The 18376-nt window shown below is 41.4% G+C and overlaps 1 protein-coding gene across 8 annotated transcripts in view; it reads right to left on the minus strand.

The window, feature by feature from the left end:
* Window positions 1-18376, minus strand: part of LOC126484548 (protein grainyhead) — a 321553-nt gene that overhangs the window by 293508 nt on the left and 9669 nt on the right. For 6 of the 8 annotated variants that reach the window (XM_050108103.1, XM_050108100.1, XM_050108102.1 and 3 more), the window contains exon 1: window positions 15214-15297. The exons of the other annotated variants lie outside the window; for them this stretch is intronic. In XM_050108103.1, coding sequence (XP_049964060.1) covers window positions 15214-15254 — 41 coding nt within the window. In that variant the 5' untranslated portion in view covers window positions 15255-15297. Of the gene's footprint in view, window positions 1-15213; window positions 15298-18376 lie in introns of those variants that run through there. 8 annotated transcript variants of the gene reach the window in all.

The following is an 18376-nucleotide window of genomic DNA, read 5'->3' on the forward strand; positions in this document are numbered from 1 at the left end:
GGAGTGCATGGAGAGCGCTTTTCCGTGCGAGGAATTAAACGTCCTGTGACACCGACCCGACGCTCAACACACTGGTACAAAATACTATCACTAGCGGTCATTTATTGTCGGCAAGGAAACGCCGGGGGACACGATTTACCTGCCATAATAAGGGAAATAAATGACGCTTAATTCGGTCTTCTTGTGACCTCGTGGCGTCCGAATGTATAAAACTGAATTATAAAGTGTAATTGTAGTCCTGATGAGTAACAAATAGCGTCCAACACTACCATTGTACTTCATTAGCTTATGTGTTATTAGGGTTAAGTGTGTCTTCTTTATTTTCTTTTTGTCATTTGACTACTTCGGCGTCTCAATGGATGCCACACAACAAATTCAGCGGTTCAGTGTTCCATCTCAGGTGGACCATCAAATCTATTTGTAGGTTTTCAAGCAACATTTGTTTCAGAAAACGGCACTGAAAAATGTCAAGTTACACCGGGGTTTAAAATCCGTTTGAAACTATATACCACCCAGTAATTTGTGGGCTGAGATGGTTCTGAGATCAGACGAAGCCCACTCAAGTGGGAGCGGCACTACTTACGACGACTTCGGTGGCATTGACGTCCGAGAGAGCAGTTTGCTGTCCTCCTGAACATCTAATACCGTCTTTCGACACCTAATCTCTTTCAGGGTTTTCTTCAGAAGATCAGTGTTGCTGCCTTCCTTATTAATCTTCACGATCACTGACAGCAAATTGCCAAAGTGTACTTAGTTTGCGTTTTTCCATTTCACTACGCCCTATGGAATAACCTGAAACACTGAGAATGCAGGAAGCATACTCTTAGTATAGAAATCGATTTGTAGTGTCAGCTGGATAAAGAAGTACATATCTCTGTTCAAGAGGTATTCTATATACTTGGAAATTGTTATATCAGATGTTCGCATATACGCTGATCGCATACTTACTTATACGATTTCCGACAGACGGTGCTATTGCAAGTAGAAGTTTGTCAGCATTTATTTATTTTTTTGATTCCTGTACGCCTATGAATGATGCACAAGCAGAATGTTCGAGAACAGTAGCAAGCCATCGAAGCAGATGAGCTATTTTTTTTTTATAACATGCAAGGTGTGCAGCATGTGGGAATAGTACGGAGCGGGAAAATAATGTTTGGTGCCCAGCCTCCGTACGGCTAAAGCCGCTCTCTCGCACTTGGAAGAAGTTTTTGGAATTACGTTAAAAGCTGTGTGATTTCTTGCCGTGTAGCACTCATGGAAGCTATTCCGTCGCCGTATGGCATAGAATAGGTCAGAAGGTCAGAGAAAGGGAGATCGGCCTATTTTTTTAATAATTTTTCCGGCTTGTGTTTAAAATGTTTCCATTGATCTATTTATGTGGAAACATTGGTACATTGTTTCAGCAGCTTTGACACTAAGCAGTTAAGGCTTCTGTTTCTCTATTTATAAAAAGTCTTAGTATAGTAATACCAATGGGCCAATCCACCCCACCCACTGGGCAAGTAGGCCCAGCATTTAGGGCGAATTGGCCCATATGATTCTTTCATTTAATTTAGTTACGACACTTATTCAACTGAAAATATATCGACATTAATATTCACAGTTTATTTTAATACAAATTCCTACTCCTTTATGGCAGTAACTACAATAATAACTCATGTTATCATTACAGTTTGACAGAAAAGTACGTCCAAATTTTATGTGAAAATCCGATAGGATCTTCACAGTCCAAACCTTCACAAAAAAGTTCCATTCACGTCATTGTTAACCATGACACATGGGTCTACCGCTTACAATTTGTGCACTAAATCAATTCATCACCTGGATTCCTGTGAGAAACTGGTTGAAGACGCCTATGACAAGGCATCCTCGCGATCTTTAATGACTTTCTTGGGAATGAATTGGTACTTTCTGCGCTTTATTTTAGGAGTTTTATCATGTGATTTAGTTTGATCGCGGCTACTATTTTTAGAAAACAGCAATATACATGTCGTGTCAAAGGGTTCAAAATCTCTGAACTTGTTGCAGTACCTCTCTGAATTTTTTCTAGTAATGTAAAACTTTTTGCTTATTTCCCTAACTGATTTTTCATACCGTTTTATTTCTATCACTGCTAACCTCATAGCTGCTTCAGAGGCAGTGCTTATTCCTGTTTTCTTTTTTTAATTTCAACCATTATAAAATGAAACGGCAGAACGACGATAAGTAAAAACATGACTACATTCGAAGGTATTCGTAGATTTGATTCTTGAAAATAGACGTCCTGCAATGTCCCGTAACTAATAGTTTCAAATTTATATTACAATCGTCTTAGTTGAATACTAGAATACAAGTTACGAGTTTTGGAAAAAAAAAGAAAAGAAAATTAATTGTTGCATAGATGCTACCGGTTTAAGATCAGTGCAGGACACAACTTTCTTGAGTAAAAATTGCATTAGATGAGATCTAGATGCCGGCCGCGATGGTCTAGCGGTTCTAGGCGCTCAGTCCGGAACCGCGCGACTGCTACGGTCGCAGGTTCGAATCCTGCCTCGGGCATGGATGTGTGTGATGTCCTTAGGTTAGGTAGGTTTAAGTTGTTCTACGTTCTAGGGGACTGATGACCACAGATGTTAAGTCCCATAGTGCTCAGAGCCATTTGAGATCTAGATTGAGTACGCTGGACTTATTAATGTTAATAAAAGTACTTAATTACAAAAAGACAGCGGGGCAAGCTGGTCACTCGGATCAAAATACCTCTATTTAACTCGACCATTGTGCACCAGCTCAGTATTGGAATTATTTTAGTTCGTTTGCGAAAGCTTTTTAATCATTTATTTATAGATACAGAGTCAAAATAATCCTTAATATTTGGATTTCAATAGTAACTTACTTGTTCAGTAAGAGCATTGTGTTCGACCACACAACGTAATGACATGAGCAAGCAAGTAGTAAATCGACATTGCTAAGATAATAAAAGTTACAGTTGTGTTCGCCATTCAAGTACAAATCGTGAATAATCTTCATCCAGAGCCTCAAGGTGCAGTTCACATTAGCACGGCCACAACTGTTACAATAACAGTGAAACTAAAAAAATGGCTCTGAGCACTATGGGACTCAACTGTTGTGGTCATAAGTCCCCTAGAACTTAGAACTACTTAAACCTAACTAACCTAAGGACATCACACACATCCATGCCCGAGGCAGAATTCGAACCTGCGGTCGTGCGGTTCCAGACTGTAGCGCCTTTAGCCGCTCGGCCACTCCGGCCGGCCAGTGAAGCTAGCTCAGGTTATAGGAACACAAGAAGGAATGAAGATTAGGTTTCGACGTTACGTTGGAATCAAGGATGTTATAAATGGAACATAAGCTCCGGTAGTTTCAAGGATGGGGAAGGAAATCAACTGTCCCCTTTCAGAGGAATCATCCCGGCATTTGCCTGAAGAGACTAAAGGAAAATCGCGGAAAACCTAAATCTGGATTGCCGGATGCGGATTTGAACCGCCGTTCTCCCGATTGCGAGTCCAGCGTGCTAACCACTGCGCTACCTCGCTCGGTAGGATACGGATGAGCGAGGGGGGGGGGGGGGGGGGTGCTAAAAAAGTTTTGTTAGAGGAATCTAAATCGAGGAGACGAAGCTGTGAGGAGTGTAAGGAAGTGGTTAGAAGACGGGGGCCGCGTTTACCCTGGACGAGCTTGGATCACCACTGACCAGGCCGTCGACTGCGCGCGACATGCTGTCCCATGACGGGGACAAGCTAGGCGAGGCGACGCAGGGAGCCGTCGCATGATGGATGGCCCGCCAGATGGCTATCGCGTGGCCCGACAATTACGCGCTTTTATTATTTTATCTGGGCCGCCGTCGCAGTCATCATCGCCGCAGACATTGACGCCGTGAATAATTCATGGTGCGTGGGAACGGCGCGCGTGGCGAACACGAGAAAGCGCTCGGTGGACGCCTCCGCCCTACGGACACAGGGAGGCAGGTGCTTCGCTTATTACGCGCCAGAGGCGGTCTCCGGAATTAATCATCACTGTCGTGGCCACACTGTGCACTTTGCAGTACGCCCCACTAAAGCATATTTATCTGCTCCACTAATTACACACACGCTCTCCATGTCTGGTTACTAGACGATGATAGATACCGAACTCCTACTGGAAAAATGAGTAGAATCGCCCAGTTGCAATGCAGATGGGCTTGGCAGCAGGTGCACAGATGCGACGAGAATAGTTAATCCGTCTGCACTGTTCGTGCGCCAACACTGCGTAAATGCTAAACCACTTAAAATTGCTCTGAAGTGGCGTCTGCGCACTAACATGATTTAACTGGCGGATTTTTTCCTGCGGTAATCCTGTAAAATTCGGGGAGGCAATTTTCAAAAGCAAGTGCCTCGGATTTTTACAAGCAGGAAGCTCATAATTCCGATATTATCGAGGATATGATCCATTAGCAATCAAACTGACCAAGGAGCGCGCGATAAACGATGAGATACGAGTAAACTTTCAGTATGGTCGTAAGACGATATTTTATGCTGCTCTCATTTTAAACGCAGACTAAAAAACATTTACGTAATGAGATTTCTTTTCTCCCATCAAAGTCATTTATCCACCGCAGTGAAATCGATTGAGTTTATTCGTCTTTACTGCCAGTAACGCGGGTATGGAATAGAACCAGCCATGTTCGTCGAAGGAAAAAAATTAAAAAAAAAGAAAAACTGCACAAGGTCGTAACGTGGAGCAAATTGTGTGTTCTTGAATATGCTGTATAGCTAAACCTGTAGGACCGAATGCGTCACAACCAAAAACAGTGAAAACATTAACCGAAACGGTTACATTTTGGAACGTGTCTTAATGTGAGACACTAGCAAAAGAAGTATAAATATTTTCTTGCGTAGCAGCCCGAACAAAACTAGCTTCTTTCTTTTAGTTTTTTTTTTTTGCCATTTGGGTGATATACCACCTGAAACCAAGCACGATGCTACGGGTTCAAGATCGACAACTTTAAGGAACACCTTAACGCGTCACTCTTCTTCGCCAAGTGACACTGAAACAATGTTCGTGTCTGGCAACCATTTCAGTACTGGAGTTACCCGAAATTGTGCTCATATCTTGTGTCGTACCAGCAAAAACTAAGCAAGTGCTTGGCTCCACCAAAACCAAACAAGTGATGGACGTATGATGCTATGTGTGTAGTGCATTGCCCCAAGAAAGCAGCCACTGCTTTAGAGAAGCCAGAAATACTCAGTTATATAAGATCAATGTCTTTCAAAAATTGCGCAATATTCCAATTGTATGTGTACAACACTTTCTTTCATTTGACACATACGCTTCATACTATGTATTATCAGTTACCATTGCGGCGTTTCTGTTTAATTAATACGACCGGGGAAAGTCAGTGTCACACATGAAAAAGAAACTACGAGGACTTTTATGCTACTCGAAAATAAAGATTCTGAACCGGTATGCAATTTCTGAAACTCACTGTGATGCAAAATGGGTCATGGCCCATCGAACATAGGCCGGTGTGAGGTGGAGGCTACACCATTAAGTTAAGCAACGGTTTAGACTTTGTACATATGTACTGTTTGTGTTCCCCCCCCCCTTTTTTCGTTTATAAATGTATAGCTATCGTGTTCTTTTAATCATTGACAAAGGTCTTCGTAGGCGCTTGTGGGTTTTATTGTCCTGAAGAAGGTGTAGTTATCTACGCCGAAACCTAGGTTAACACTAGGTGTTTTTTTGCAATCGAGGCGGGTTTCTAGTTTTGTAATTTCGAAACTAGCTTTGAGCCACAATGTGTGTTTTAATCCTTAGGCCAATTTAGCTGACGTGACTACAGTTTCGTTCAAATTACTGCCGATGTGAAGATCTTCCACAGTGAGTTAATAACGGGAGTACGGAAACGACTAGGAGGAAACAAAGCATTTAAAATTTCTGTTACTTCGACTCAGTATATTATTTTGCTGTCAGTAAGGTTTTTTTTGCTTTGCTCGGCAGAAGCAGTAAAGTCAAGAAAGTCAAGATCCAAACAATGTACGTCGAAGTACGAGACTGCCAGAGCGACGCCTCGAAGCGAAAACACGCCAAATGTTGCGTGTTCGCCCTGATTTGTCCACACAGGAGGTGAAGCAAGTCGAGGCGAGTATCTGCGGAGAAAGTACACTTTGCGTGCCTGTCACTGCATGCACGGTTATTAACATACCGATATAGAACAGCTGGACGTCTGTCATGCAAACCTTTTCGCTAAATAATGATACATGTCGTTGAACATGTAAGCTCTCGTTAGACGGTAGTTTTGCCAAGAAACAGACAAAAAGCAGTGGATGGATTAATATAAAGACTGGTCCGGCAAGGCTTTCCATGAGAGTAATCAACTGTAAAGCCGAGAACTTCCTTTCCAACGTGAATGTGAACTAAGACACTCAACGGAACATTTGTGAAGCGTATTTGTATCGGAGCGTACGGTTTCTTATCTTTCAGCGTGTCAGGCTCTTCGGCCGACACAGATGCCGAATTACAAGACGCTTGTTATCAGTTACACTGCAAGTAATTGTGAAGCAAGCGCACACACTCGCAGGATAATACAGACTATTGCACCACATATAGGCCTATGTTTAAAAAAAAAAGGAAAAAAAGGGCCCGCATTGTGCAGCACTAGAGATAACATACTTGAGCGAAATGGCTGAAAATAGCGTCTCTTAGCTGCCATGCTGCACGAAAAGCGAGTCCGAAATCAGGGCTTAAGTGCAGCACTTATGTCTAATTTTCTGTCTGCCCGCATGTGGCACACGGTTGCAGTCACGAACATTTACTGAAGATAATGTTTTGAGCGAAGCCACAACCGCACTGGAGCGGCGATGTTCAGCCTTCGGTTGTAAAGTGCAAAGTACTCGATATCTACATTCACGTCTTTCTGATTAAAATTTTAAGAGTTTTAGGGCCACAACTGGCATAAGAATTACGCCTCTCTACTGATGCTTCCTTCAAAAATGTAAACAATTCGACTATGTTTCCTATGTATTATCGATTCCAGTGGCAGAGTTAGTATATCGCAGGAGAATGCAGTAGATTTAGCCCTATCGTTAAGGCCCTGTCACTACAAGAGGAAGGAAATGAAATCTAATATTTTCCAGAAATAAATAAACGGAAGACTCAGAATGAATTACAAGGAAAGTTCCTCATAGTTAATTCACAAAATACGATATACCATGCTAAGTGATTAGTGGTGACAATATTTTGAAATGAATGTATTCGATGGTTTATATCGTTGCAAATGAGAGTCCACCATGCTCAGTATATCAGATACAGATATTTTAATCTATCGTATTCACACTACATGAGCAAGGAAATCATGTGAAATGATCTTCAAAATATTCACTCAGAACTGATTGCTTAACTGTTCTGTCACAGTCTGTTTTCCGAAGGATCCCGTATAGCAGACAAATATATGTTGTGATAATATACAGAGAAACTTACAGTTCACACTTAATATTTTACTATGATTCACGGTTCTTGTGTGGAAATTTTGTTCACAAAAAAGAAGAAAATAACGGAAACAAATGAAAGATAAACGCACAGCAAAATGGCAGAAGATTGTGTCTCAGCATTACATTCCATTAAAAAAGATTCTATTCTCAAAAACTAATTTCTAAAAAGCTGGTTAATTACGCAGAAAAGGGGGGGGGGTATTGAAGTACGAACTGTAAACGTATTTTCCAGTGATTTGCTTCATTCAGGAACTTTAAGAGTTATTTTGACATGAATGAGATGAAGGAACTCGCACGTTATCACGAGAAAAAGATACGCCACGAATACAAAGAAAGCAGCTGCAAAAAGTAAGTTTCAACATCGTAGAAAACTTAAAACAAAAAGAAACTAAGTACTACAATTGTAAAACACAATTTTCACATGCATTCTTTTTATTCAGATCGTTTGTAACGCAGGTTTTGGATAACGTCTTTGATGAAACCGGTCGCTTATTAAATAATAAGCTTAACAGCGGATCACCGTCTTAGATGGTACGATTTATGAAGTTTATGAAAGCTGGAAATCTACCGAAAGTATCTATTTACCTGTTATATCCTGATTTAAGGTATTTCTTCCATGTCTATTACGTATGTAAGTGGCTGAATAGGGTCAACTTAATGGTAATGTATATAAAAAAATTTAAAAACGGAGCTGTGTACTACAGTGATAGGGATGGCAAAAACTGGTTATTCCGATACCGGTATTATAGTTCTGAATAACCGTTGTTTTTCGGTATTTGTTCTCGTTTATAACTGGTGTGTTATTATTTTTACTGCTAACCGGGTAAAAAAACGAAACATTAATTAGCCATAGCAGGAATGCTAGTTTTTTCGTGTTTAATAAATTAAAAAAAAAATTAATTTTATTCGCAAAATTTGCGTTGGTTTGAAATATTGCCTTATTATAGAAAATGGGTAAAGCAATCAGTGCTATTTCATAGAAATGCCGACAAAAACGAGCAACAAATACATGGCTTGAGAATTGCTACGGCGTTGCTGAGACAATAACACCCCTGTTGCCGTGTGTAGTGTGCAAGACTCCTTTCCCCCACCTGGTCTATACGCTAGTTTTTCGCCGTTGTCGCCGGACATCCGTTGTATTGTAGAATGGCACCAACTCTAGTCTGGAAATACTTTTAAGAAGTCACAAACCAATGAATTACAATGCTTCGTTTGCTTTAAAAGACTGAAGAGCCGCCTGCTATTTCTGTGAAATAATGAAAGAGGAAGGAAATTATGGTAACAGTAATAAATTAAAAACTTAACATTTCATTCACAGTATACAACAAAAATAGAAAATAGCTGATCTGCCGCCCATGTCTACATGATATGCCTTATCTGTCTGTAGCCCTTGAAAACTGACAAATTACCAAGAAAAACATTCTTCAACCTCAGTTTTCCCCCTTAAGCACTGACTATTTGTAATACCCACATAGTGGTATGACCAATGATTACAACATGATTTTTGAGCAGAGATCAAAAAATTAGAATACATAGGAGAACACTGGTGATTTTTTGTAGTATCCCAACCACGTATCAAAAAAGCAGCCAACGGTGGACAGATTAAGTTTTGTTTCATTTGCTTATTTAATTCAATATTTTGATTCTATATAATCTGAAACCGAGAGAGGCAAAATTTGTCAATCTTTGTTGGATTTTACAGGAAATAATATGAATAAAAACCCGAAAAGCAGATATTTCAGAAACCAGTTATTTTGAGCGGCTTTAATAGTCAGGTTAAACTGTCGTGGAAAAACAATATAATCGGAAACCGATTGTTTCAGCGATAACCGCTACAGTGGGTCAAACCTGGAACGGATTGGTGTACCATTGGGGTAGAGAACGGAAAAGAAATATACAAAAATATATGCCAATTGTTTCTCGGGTCATCAGATCTTACATCGAGTGCTAGAAGCCCATCAAGGTCCAAACAAGTACTCGGCAGTCACATTCCGACATGGTCCAGCAGGTGGAAGGTCGAGGCTGGAGCGAGCTGCACCGGTGACCGAATTCCAGGGGAGGGGGCGGGGTCGCCGCGGGTCGGTCTGGAACCGGAAACACGGGACGGGTCGGGTGGGTGGGTGGTGCCGGATCAACAGGTTTGCTAGAGAACCTCCCCGTCTTATGAATGAATATTTACTACGCGGCCGGCGCGCCGGCAGCCTAGAGCGCGGAACCGGCTCGCCGCACGGTGTTTACTGTTGCGGCCGCGGCTCGCAAATGAATGGACGGGACGCCAAGGGACGCTACGCCCCCGCGCCAGCTGAGTCACGGGCTACCTGCCCAAACAGGCGACCGGGACACGACCAGTTCGCCTGTCATTGCTGTGAGGAAAGAGCATACGTTATAGGGCTCTGCCACCTGTCGAAACGACTAGCTCAGCTAGCCGGAGATATTCACGGGGAACTAACCAAGCATTCACCTGAAGGATAAAGTGCATGCTTTTGCGGCCATTACCAACGGCCCTGCCGCAGTGATAACATCGGTTCCCAATCATATCACAGGAGTTAATAAGCACTGTTGGCTAATGCTTGGATTGGTCACCTCCCGGGTCTCAAGAGCGCTGCTGGCATGCTGGGTACACTCAGCCTTTGTGAGGCCAGTTGAGGAGTTACTTGACTGAGAAGTAGCGCCTCCAGTCAGGAAAACTGACAACGGCCGGCAGAGCGGTGTGCGGAACACAGGTTCCTCCGTATCGGCTAAGCATGACACGGTAGTCGGTCGCTACGTTTCAGCTTTCGAGGCCCGTTCGAACGAAGTTTTCACGGCCGTTATAGATATTCTTGTTGATTTTTGCTGTATGGGTATTAGGTAGTGGGCCAAGGCATGTTTCTATGCCGAACGGTCCCTCTCCCAAGGCCCGAGACATCACCAGAGGCTCTAAACACTCCGTATTTTCTGATACACCGACCGGCGTACGAACCGAAAGCAAAGAAACAACTTTAATAGGAAAAAGTAGGATTTTAATCAGGCAAGTTACGGTCCTTAGTGCTAAATCAGGTGAATAGTGCCAACTATTCCGCAATACGGACCCCGTAACACAACGCGGCGCAATTTCGCGATCTTAAACCTCTTTTACACGATAGATTTTCTTGTCAGGGTTGACTACTCGAGACAACTGAATCTACTGCAGCGACCTGTGGTTTTATTCCTGTAATGAGTTTCGCTTGTGACGAGTGGTCATTTTCATTTACATGTCAGTGCCAAAATTGCGTCTGTTGTGAGACGTGTGTGCTGTGCAGTTTGGAATCTGAACAGTGAAGTCAGGTTATGAAAAAACAGCCCTTTTACGGAAAATATCGAAATATAGAAACAAAATGAAGCAACAAGCAATGGTCATAGAGCTTATTAATGAGCGAAGCAGAATTCTTAGAGGAGATGCTTGTCAAAGGTCGGGTAGTAAATTGTTTACGCTCCTGAGAACTGAGAAACAGGAATAAAAGTGACCGAAACATTTCAAAATATAGATATACATTTATTTTCTAGAGAAAATATTTGCTTTTAAACACGTCGAACAATACCTAGAATGCTTCATCATTTGCGTCTTGTTTCCTGTGCTAAATGTAAGTAAATACAAAAATTATTTCAATCAGAAAATAATTCTGACTTTTTCACTCTTGAAACAATTGTCATTTTTACTTGTTTATATATAGTGTGGACGTTTTATCTGTGAACCGTAAATACCTTTTTGTTTTCAGATATTTCATCTCTTATAGAATAACACTAAAAGGAAAAAATAGAACGAAAACAAAGCAAACAACACAATAAAGTTCAAGAACATATGACAGCAAAAAATCAAGAAGTCTTAAGATCGAAATCGCGAGACAAAAGCGAAATAACCGTCAGGATTGTAAACTAGCATAGCCTCTTCAAGAAGGCGCCAACTACAGACTCCAATAGATTAAATGGCACTTTGCCGACCTTACTCTTTTGCCTTAAATATCGCCTGATTTTTCTTTTTTTTTTTGTTATCAGGTACAAAGGTAATTTCAACACATACTTTCCTCTCATCTGTATTTGTTGGTACTATATTCGCAATTGATTTCTAAGCATTATACGGCTTCTTCAAACACTTAGGCAAAGGTATCGAAATGGTATGCACAGACAAGAATATATGGTTGGTACCTCAGCTTTCTCTAATGTAGTAAGTTGCTGTGGCACAGTAACAACGTGCACTTGTGGGTATAAACCAGTTCGACATCAACTGCAAATAAAATCAGCAACAAATATTGCTGACAAGAAAATTATTAGAAATTAGCCATTGTGCTCAATAACAACATATATCCTGTCTCAATACTATTCAGCTGTTTTTGAAAGTGCGTGTGTATTAGACTGTGATGCAGCAAAGTTCAAATATTCTACTAACAAGGAGCGCAGTTTGTTTCCGCTCAGATTGTGCAATAACTTTGTCAAAGTTATTTTATGAATGTTTTATAAAATATTTGCAATTTACTGGGTTATTTTCATGGTTTATGAAAGATGGGACGCGATTCTAGCTTTTACAAAATATTATCATGTTTATTAGTAACCGACTGGTTATGTTAATTTGGTAAGGATCGCATGAGTCAAATTATACTAAAGCAACACGAGCTTCCACGACATAGGCATGACGGATTGAGAATAATGTTCTCGCTTTCCACTGAGCATAATCACAAAAAGTGAACTGTACGTTGAAGAAGCTTATTCTTCTTCTTCTTCTGATGACATTCAACCGAAGACAAATGACAGATGAGAAACTGTTCAGGACGTTACAATACGATACAACAGTTCAACTGTTAACTGCATTACGCTGGAAGGAAGTCTTCGCACCTGTAACATAATGCGTAAAATTACAGAAGGCGGAGGAAATGAAAACTAAAACAGTAGTATCCTTTCAGGTGGTAACAGAATGAAAATTGAAGATCTAGTGACAAGAGAGCGAATTTATATTAGGAAACGCATCTGCACAAATCGGTAAAACGGACCGTGTGTGGCACGAGAAATAGATCTATTATAGCTGGCCATCGCTTATACGACAGAACGACACGTAAAGTTGAAATCGTTTGATCAATACAATTGTCACGCCAACGGCGAAACGAAGCCTGTGTGTGACCTTAACTAATTTCTGTATCCGTACAAAATACTCGTCGCTGATGAAATATAAATATTATCTAGAAAATCAAATATGGTAGGAAAATAAGAAACTGAATAAACTTATATTGGTTAAATAAAAACGGGTTTTATGTCTACTTCTGAGGAGCGATCTAAATTTTATGCGTCTAGGGCAGGCATTGTCACGATTTCTGCTTTCCTTTGCAGCACAACAGCGGAAAGTATACACACTAACTACAAGAGTCAAAGATCAAAATGGGTAAGGTTAATTCATATTTACGTTTTTTTTAATACGTATGTACCAAATAAATTGACATTTGACCAATCAAACAGAGTTTAAAACTACATATATGTACATAACAAATATTCGCTAAAAGAAATTTTGAAGCCATTACATTCATTGCTAAAGTTACAAAATAACTATTTCAATTCCGGCAGTTTTTTAATGACAGGCAAAAGTACAATTACTTAAATATTTAATTAATTATCATTCACAGCCCAATGTCAGTAATTCGGACAGGCTTAGGTAAATGCAAATTCCAGCAAAGCTTTTGCTGTTAACTCTACAAGGCTGATGTACGTCTTGTATTAAAACGACAAAAAACTGCAAATAATGTTCTACGATTTTTAGTACACAGTACGCTGGTTTCACATTAACTTAATACACGGAAATAAAATACACCGCAGTTTTCGCTAACAGTGGCGAAACATTTACACTGACATTTACTGAAGTAAAAAAGAAACACCGTTGACAACTGGTTGAAAGAAGAACTAGAATAGCAAGTTACTCAAAATAGCCTTGCAGTCAGTTTACCGGTACAAAACTTCGCCCAAATTCGCTCCCAAAGGTCCGTTTATGAATGTTATTCGAAACAGAAGAAAGAGAATATTATTCAGTAGCTACAGAGGATTAGCACCGTGATAGTCAAACTGCTTTTTACACAGGCGCTTCTCATATTCGGAGTTAGCATATTTCCGATTACGCACGCATCGTTGATTAAAAACACACAGCAAATCCTGACCATATGGGGCTGAAATGCGTTTGGGACAAACTACGACATACTCAGGCGATCGCGGTGTCCGTCTGGTAAAATAATATTCAATAGCAGTTGTGCCCACTTAGCTGGTAAAGTGTTCCATTATATGCCGAGGAACAACTTTTTCACCCTTTTTATAGAAGCCAAAACGGTGGGTATATCACAATATCTAATATATTAATTTCAATAGCTGCGAAAAAATATGTATCAACGTTTTCTTCACTCGCGCGAGAATTTCAGCTTAATAGTGTAGTAGGCACTAAAAAAACTTACATACACAAAACCGAACCACAACAACATCATAAAAAAAGATTGCACAACACTGCAGCTTATAATAATCCACACATATACTCCCTTTGCAAGAAGATCTGTTTGCCCTCATGAACACACGATGAAAACATTAAAAAGGCCGCTAAGGTGGTGCTATTGGGGCACATCAGACATAAGTTGTTTCCATAGTAACATAACGTCTCGCGAAACGACGTTAACATAACCACTGTACCAAACATATTTTAAGATGACAGGAAGCGTAATTAAACTGACGAAGACCTGTGACTTCGTAAAGTTAGCTGTGCTACACCGCAGCATCTCGGCCTTCGGTAGACTATTTCTCCACACAATGAAAGTAGCTTCTCTTCACCCGACAGTGAACATTACTACAATAACGACGCCACGTATTGTAGCTGACCGTCTCTTCTAAAACTGACGCAAGAGATACGATACAGGATTTTCTTCGTAGCATTGGGCCATATTTACTGGTACTTTGGTAAGATGTGAACTATATATGAGGTTCTGAGTTCCGACTGATCTGTTTCGAAATGATTTAAGACGGACAGTTGCGTGCCAAACCCAGCCGTATGGGAGCCACTTTAAACGAGTGAGCGCCTTCACACCACACAGCCTACCTTATGCCCACGCGCGCACTTACGTAACAGTTTTACGTAACGTTCTTGAGATAGGAGGCGCATCTCCGAAAATTCAGCGCAGAATCTTATAAACAACGTTTCTAAGATAACCTAATCATCTGAGAGGTATCAGAGAACTGAGTAATGTCTTCAGTGAGAAATCGTTTTTCGTGCTTGTACAACTATTAATGGTCATCATCAGTGCAACGTGACGAGTGTAGCGTCATCGGTGCACAGAAATAAACACGCAGTCGCTCGCACTCGACAGCTCAGTATAGTTTGGCATTGACCGGAACAGAACGTCTGAGTCGAGTCACTGACGCGGAGTTCGTGCTGACGCATCGCAACTTCGGACACTCGTACTACGCGCCATTCGATTTTCCGCCGCGTTTGCGCGGCTCATTCACACGCACGGACACAAACAGATACGTTAGCCAGTGGACGACGTCGGCTCACTGGGACATTCCCACAACCCGCATGACGACCTCATTTGCACAACAATACCGGCCGAGAGCTTTTACGAGCGCTGTCTGTCATTCACAACACGGCCATTCACGGCGCAAATTACTCCCGCAGCCCGAACTGCCGCGTTCGCTGCTCGTAATGCTCTTTTCACGGCACAGGAGGCGGAGGCGGCGGCGCACGCTGAGTGGCAAGCAGCTCGCCGGCGCGTACCGGTAGTCGATGACGGCAGGGCGTGCGACCACGGCGCTCATGCTGGCTCCGGCGACGTGGTGTGTCCGCGGCCGCGCTCGCGGCCCAACTGACGCCAGCGCCGCCCGCGCTACGCCGCCGCCGCCCTCACGACCCGCCCATTGGCTGGCCGCCGGCCAGAAGGGGCGGCCCGGCGCGCACCATTGGCCGGCCCGCTAACTGTTTTCCAGCGCGACGCGCATGCGCAAAATTAATCGCGCTGCTCGTTTCCGGGTTGCGTCGCCTGCCGTGCAAATCATCGACGCCAGGACCCTGCCATCCGCGCGAGTACTATCTACGTCGCATTGCACTCCAGCAGTCCGTCTGTCCGAGACGCCAGTTCGGGACGTGCTTCCAACGGGTGACATTTAATCGAGACGTATTTTCTCCTGATTTCTACACATCAGTCACCGCCAGGTCCCTGGTTCGATTCCTAGCGACCATCGCCGGATTGTTGTGCCGTTGAGATGTCTGCCACGATGTCCACTCATTGCCGCCAAGTCGTCAGGGAAACTATAAATATTATTTTCTATTTATGCTAATTACGGTACACAAATTGATTTTGGTCTATCATGACCATCTTCAGGCATACGACGAGTATTTTCCTTCCATAACTCTCTACGGTCTTGGAAATTCATATGTTCTACCAAGATGCGCGAGGAATTCACATTCACGACGAAGTTGAATTGCAAAACGCTTTGTCGTGAAATGTAAATTCCTCGCGTATTTTGGGTGAATGTATACGTGTCCAGAACTGTACAGAGATATGGCCATCATAGACCGAAATTAATAAGCTTCTGCAAAATTCTGTGGTTCTTACGGAATAAATTAAAAATAACCGTTCCTTGATCACTGTGAATTTTTCCTGCGACTTTGTCGCAGCTCGTGAAATTAACATCAACACTACAGACACACAGAAAAAATAATAAGTCTGACAACAGTTAACCCTAGATTACTAAACCCTCGTAAAATTCACGAATGCAGTTGGCACCAATTCGCGGTTCCCGCTAATCTGGTATTGTCAGTATACAGTGTGAAACAGGGCATTTTGTACTTATTCTGTATGTGGCATACCCTTGGCCACCTTCTAATTATAATTAATTAGTGCATAAACTATAAATTATGACTTCCTTGGAATAAAATATGGAGTACGAGGCTGTACAGTCTCACACCGCTATTTAATGTATCGGCATTACCGACATTACAAGGCAACGCGAGCAAGAAAATCTCTTATGAGATATGCATAGAGTTATCGTCACTAGCTGCAGACGGGGAACGTCCCTGGTTCGATTCGGAACACACAACATGTTTTTCTGCTCTTGCGATTTCTGTGACGATGTCCACTTTGTCTCGTTAGGTCAATAAGTTACCTCTTGAGCAAATAAACATTGGCATAAGCGTTAAAAAGCTTGATTAAATGGAACAAGTGCAGCAATGACTAATTGAAAGGTGAGACAAGGATGTAGACCATCAACCACTACATTTTTTATGCGTATATTGACGAACTCTGTGGCAAAGGAAGCTTAAAGTTAACATCTGGATAAAGTTAATCCCAACAGGAAAGGTACGTTGATAAGGTACTAATTATGGATGACCAGTTAATATATTGACAATGACTAACATTATGCAATACGTCCCTTTCGTTGTATGTGGAAGAACTGTCTTTTGAAAATATCGGAATATGACTCAAAATTTGTCACCGTGGGAAGGCAGTCGCCACTGAATGCATTAGATGAATATCAAATGAAGTGTAGCGCTATACGGAGTAAGCTACGAGATAATGACAGAAAACATTTTAGAAAGTAATGACTTCTCCAGTATTGATATTCGATAGGCGATCGTAGACAATAAATGAAGAGCAGAGACAAAAAATACAGTCAACGGAAATGAATTTGTCGGATGGACGATGGGTTATAACCTTAGAAACGAAATGAAGGTTAGTGATACAAACGCCGCATTAAAACATACTTCAGAAACAGGAGCAGTTCGGAGAAATGCTAGCAACATATTGAAAGAACGATCGATCAGTAAGTAATAAACGTAGGCCACATAGAGTAAATAGTGGTAATTCCACAAAAAGATGGCTAAAATGAGAACAGGAATGGTCTTTAGTCACGGGAAGAAGCACAGAGGTAGTATCGAGGTGAAAGGTTGGACTACGCTGCAAGTAATTCGATACTTATTTGGTCGTCGTCTCAAAGTTGGCAATGCACACCCATCCGGACCTCAACACATAGTGTAACAGTCACCTTTGTTCGTAACCACAAATACGTATCATATTCTATATCAACACACTGTGATAGTTAAGGCTTTGGTTTCATTTTTCGAAACAGCAGGTATCAAAACAACTTTTGACAGTATCGACTTAAGTTTCCTGCAGTTCACTTAAATAGTTTTATGCGAATGCCTGGATAATTCCAAAAACATAACCATGTACATGCTAGTATGTTCCGGCTCTATTGACTCACATGTCGATAGGGTGCTCACGTCCGACGTTAACGTTTCCTTGTTTCCATATAAGAAATAATCATGTGTTTAATCTATCTACTGCTGTATATCTTAATCAATGTTCACTTGGAAGGAAGCTAATGGCTTCCTCCTTACATTTATCGGCCACATACCCACTAATAAATTCATCACCTACAAGGGACAGCATATAAAAGGCAGGAAAAACAGTAATGAGACCAGAATGACTTTCTTATAGCAACAGCTGCGTAGGTTGCATGAAAAAGCGGCTGCCCATGAGTCCGAAGTCAATCAGATTCCCTAGAATGATTTCATAGAAATAATTAAACAGGATCTTTCTCAAAACTTACTGTACTTTGAAAGAGCCGTTCTTTCAAACAAATATCTCCGGTGTCCTATATAGATTTCCTGAATAGGACGCACAACTTCCCGTGACGGAAACCACCGAACTTTCAAAAAGTGTCTCTTCATGCACTTGTTCAATCAAAAAATGTTTCATTTAAATTAAGCTACAGCTACATGTTGAACTGCCGTAAACCAAATCGGGTTATAAAATTTGTCCTGATTTAATCTATTAAGAAATTCAGCACTTAATTTTATATGAGCTTTCTATAGTAATACTGCTGCGGCAAGACAGTGTGATGTAGGTGTAAATTTGTACCAGAATATGGGGATTCAA

This window comes from Schistocerca serialis, chromosome 6 (assembly GCF_023864345.2).
Source record: "Schistocerca serialis cubense isolate TAMUIC-IGC-003099 chromosome 6, iqSchSeri2.2, whole genome shotgun sequence".
Classification (NCBI taxonomy): Eukaryota; Metazoa; Arthropoda; class Insecta; order Orthoptera; family Acrididae; genus Schistocerca; species Schistocerca serialis.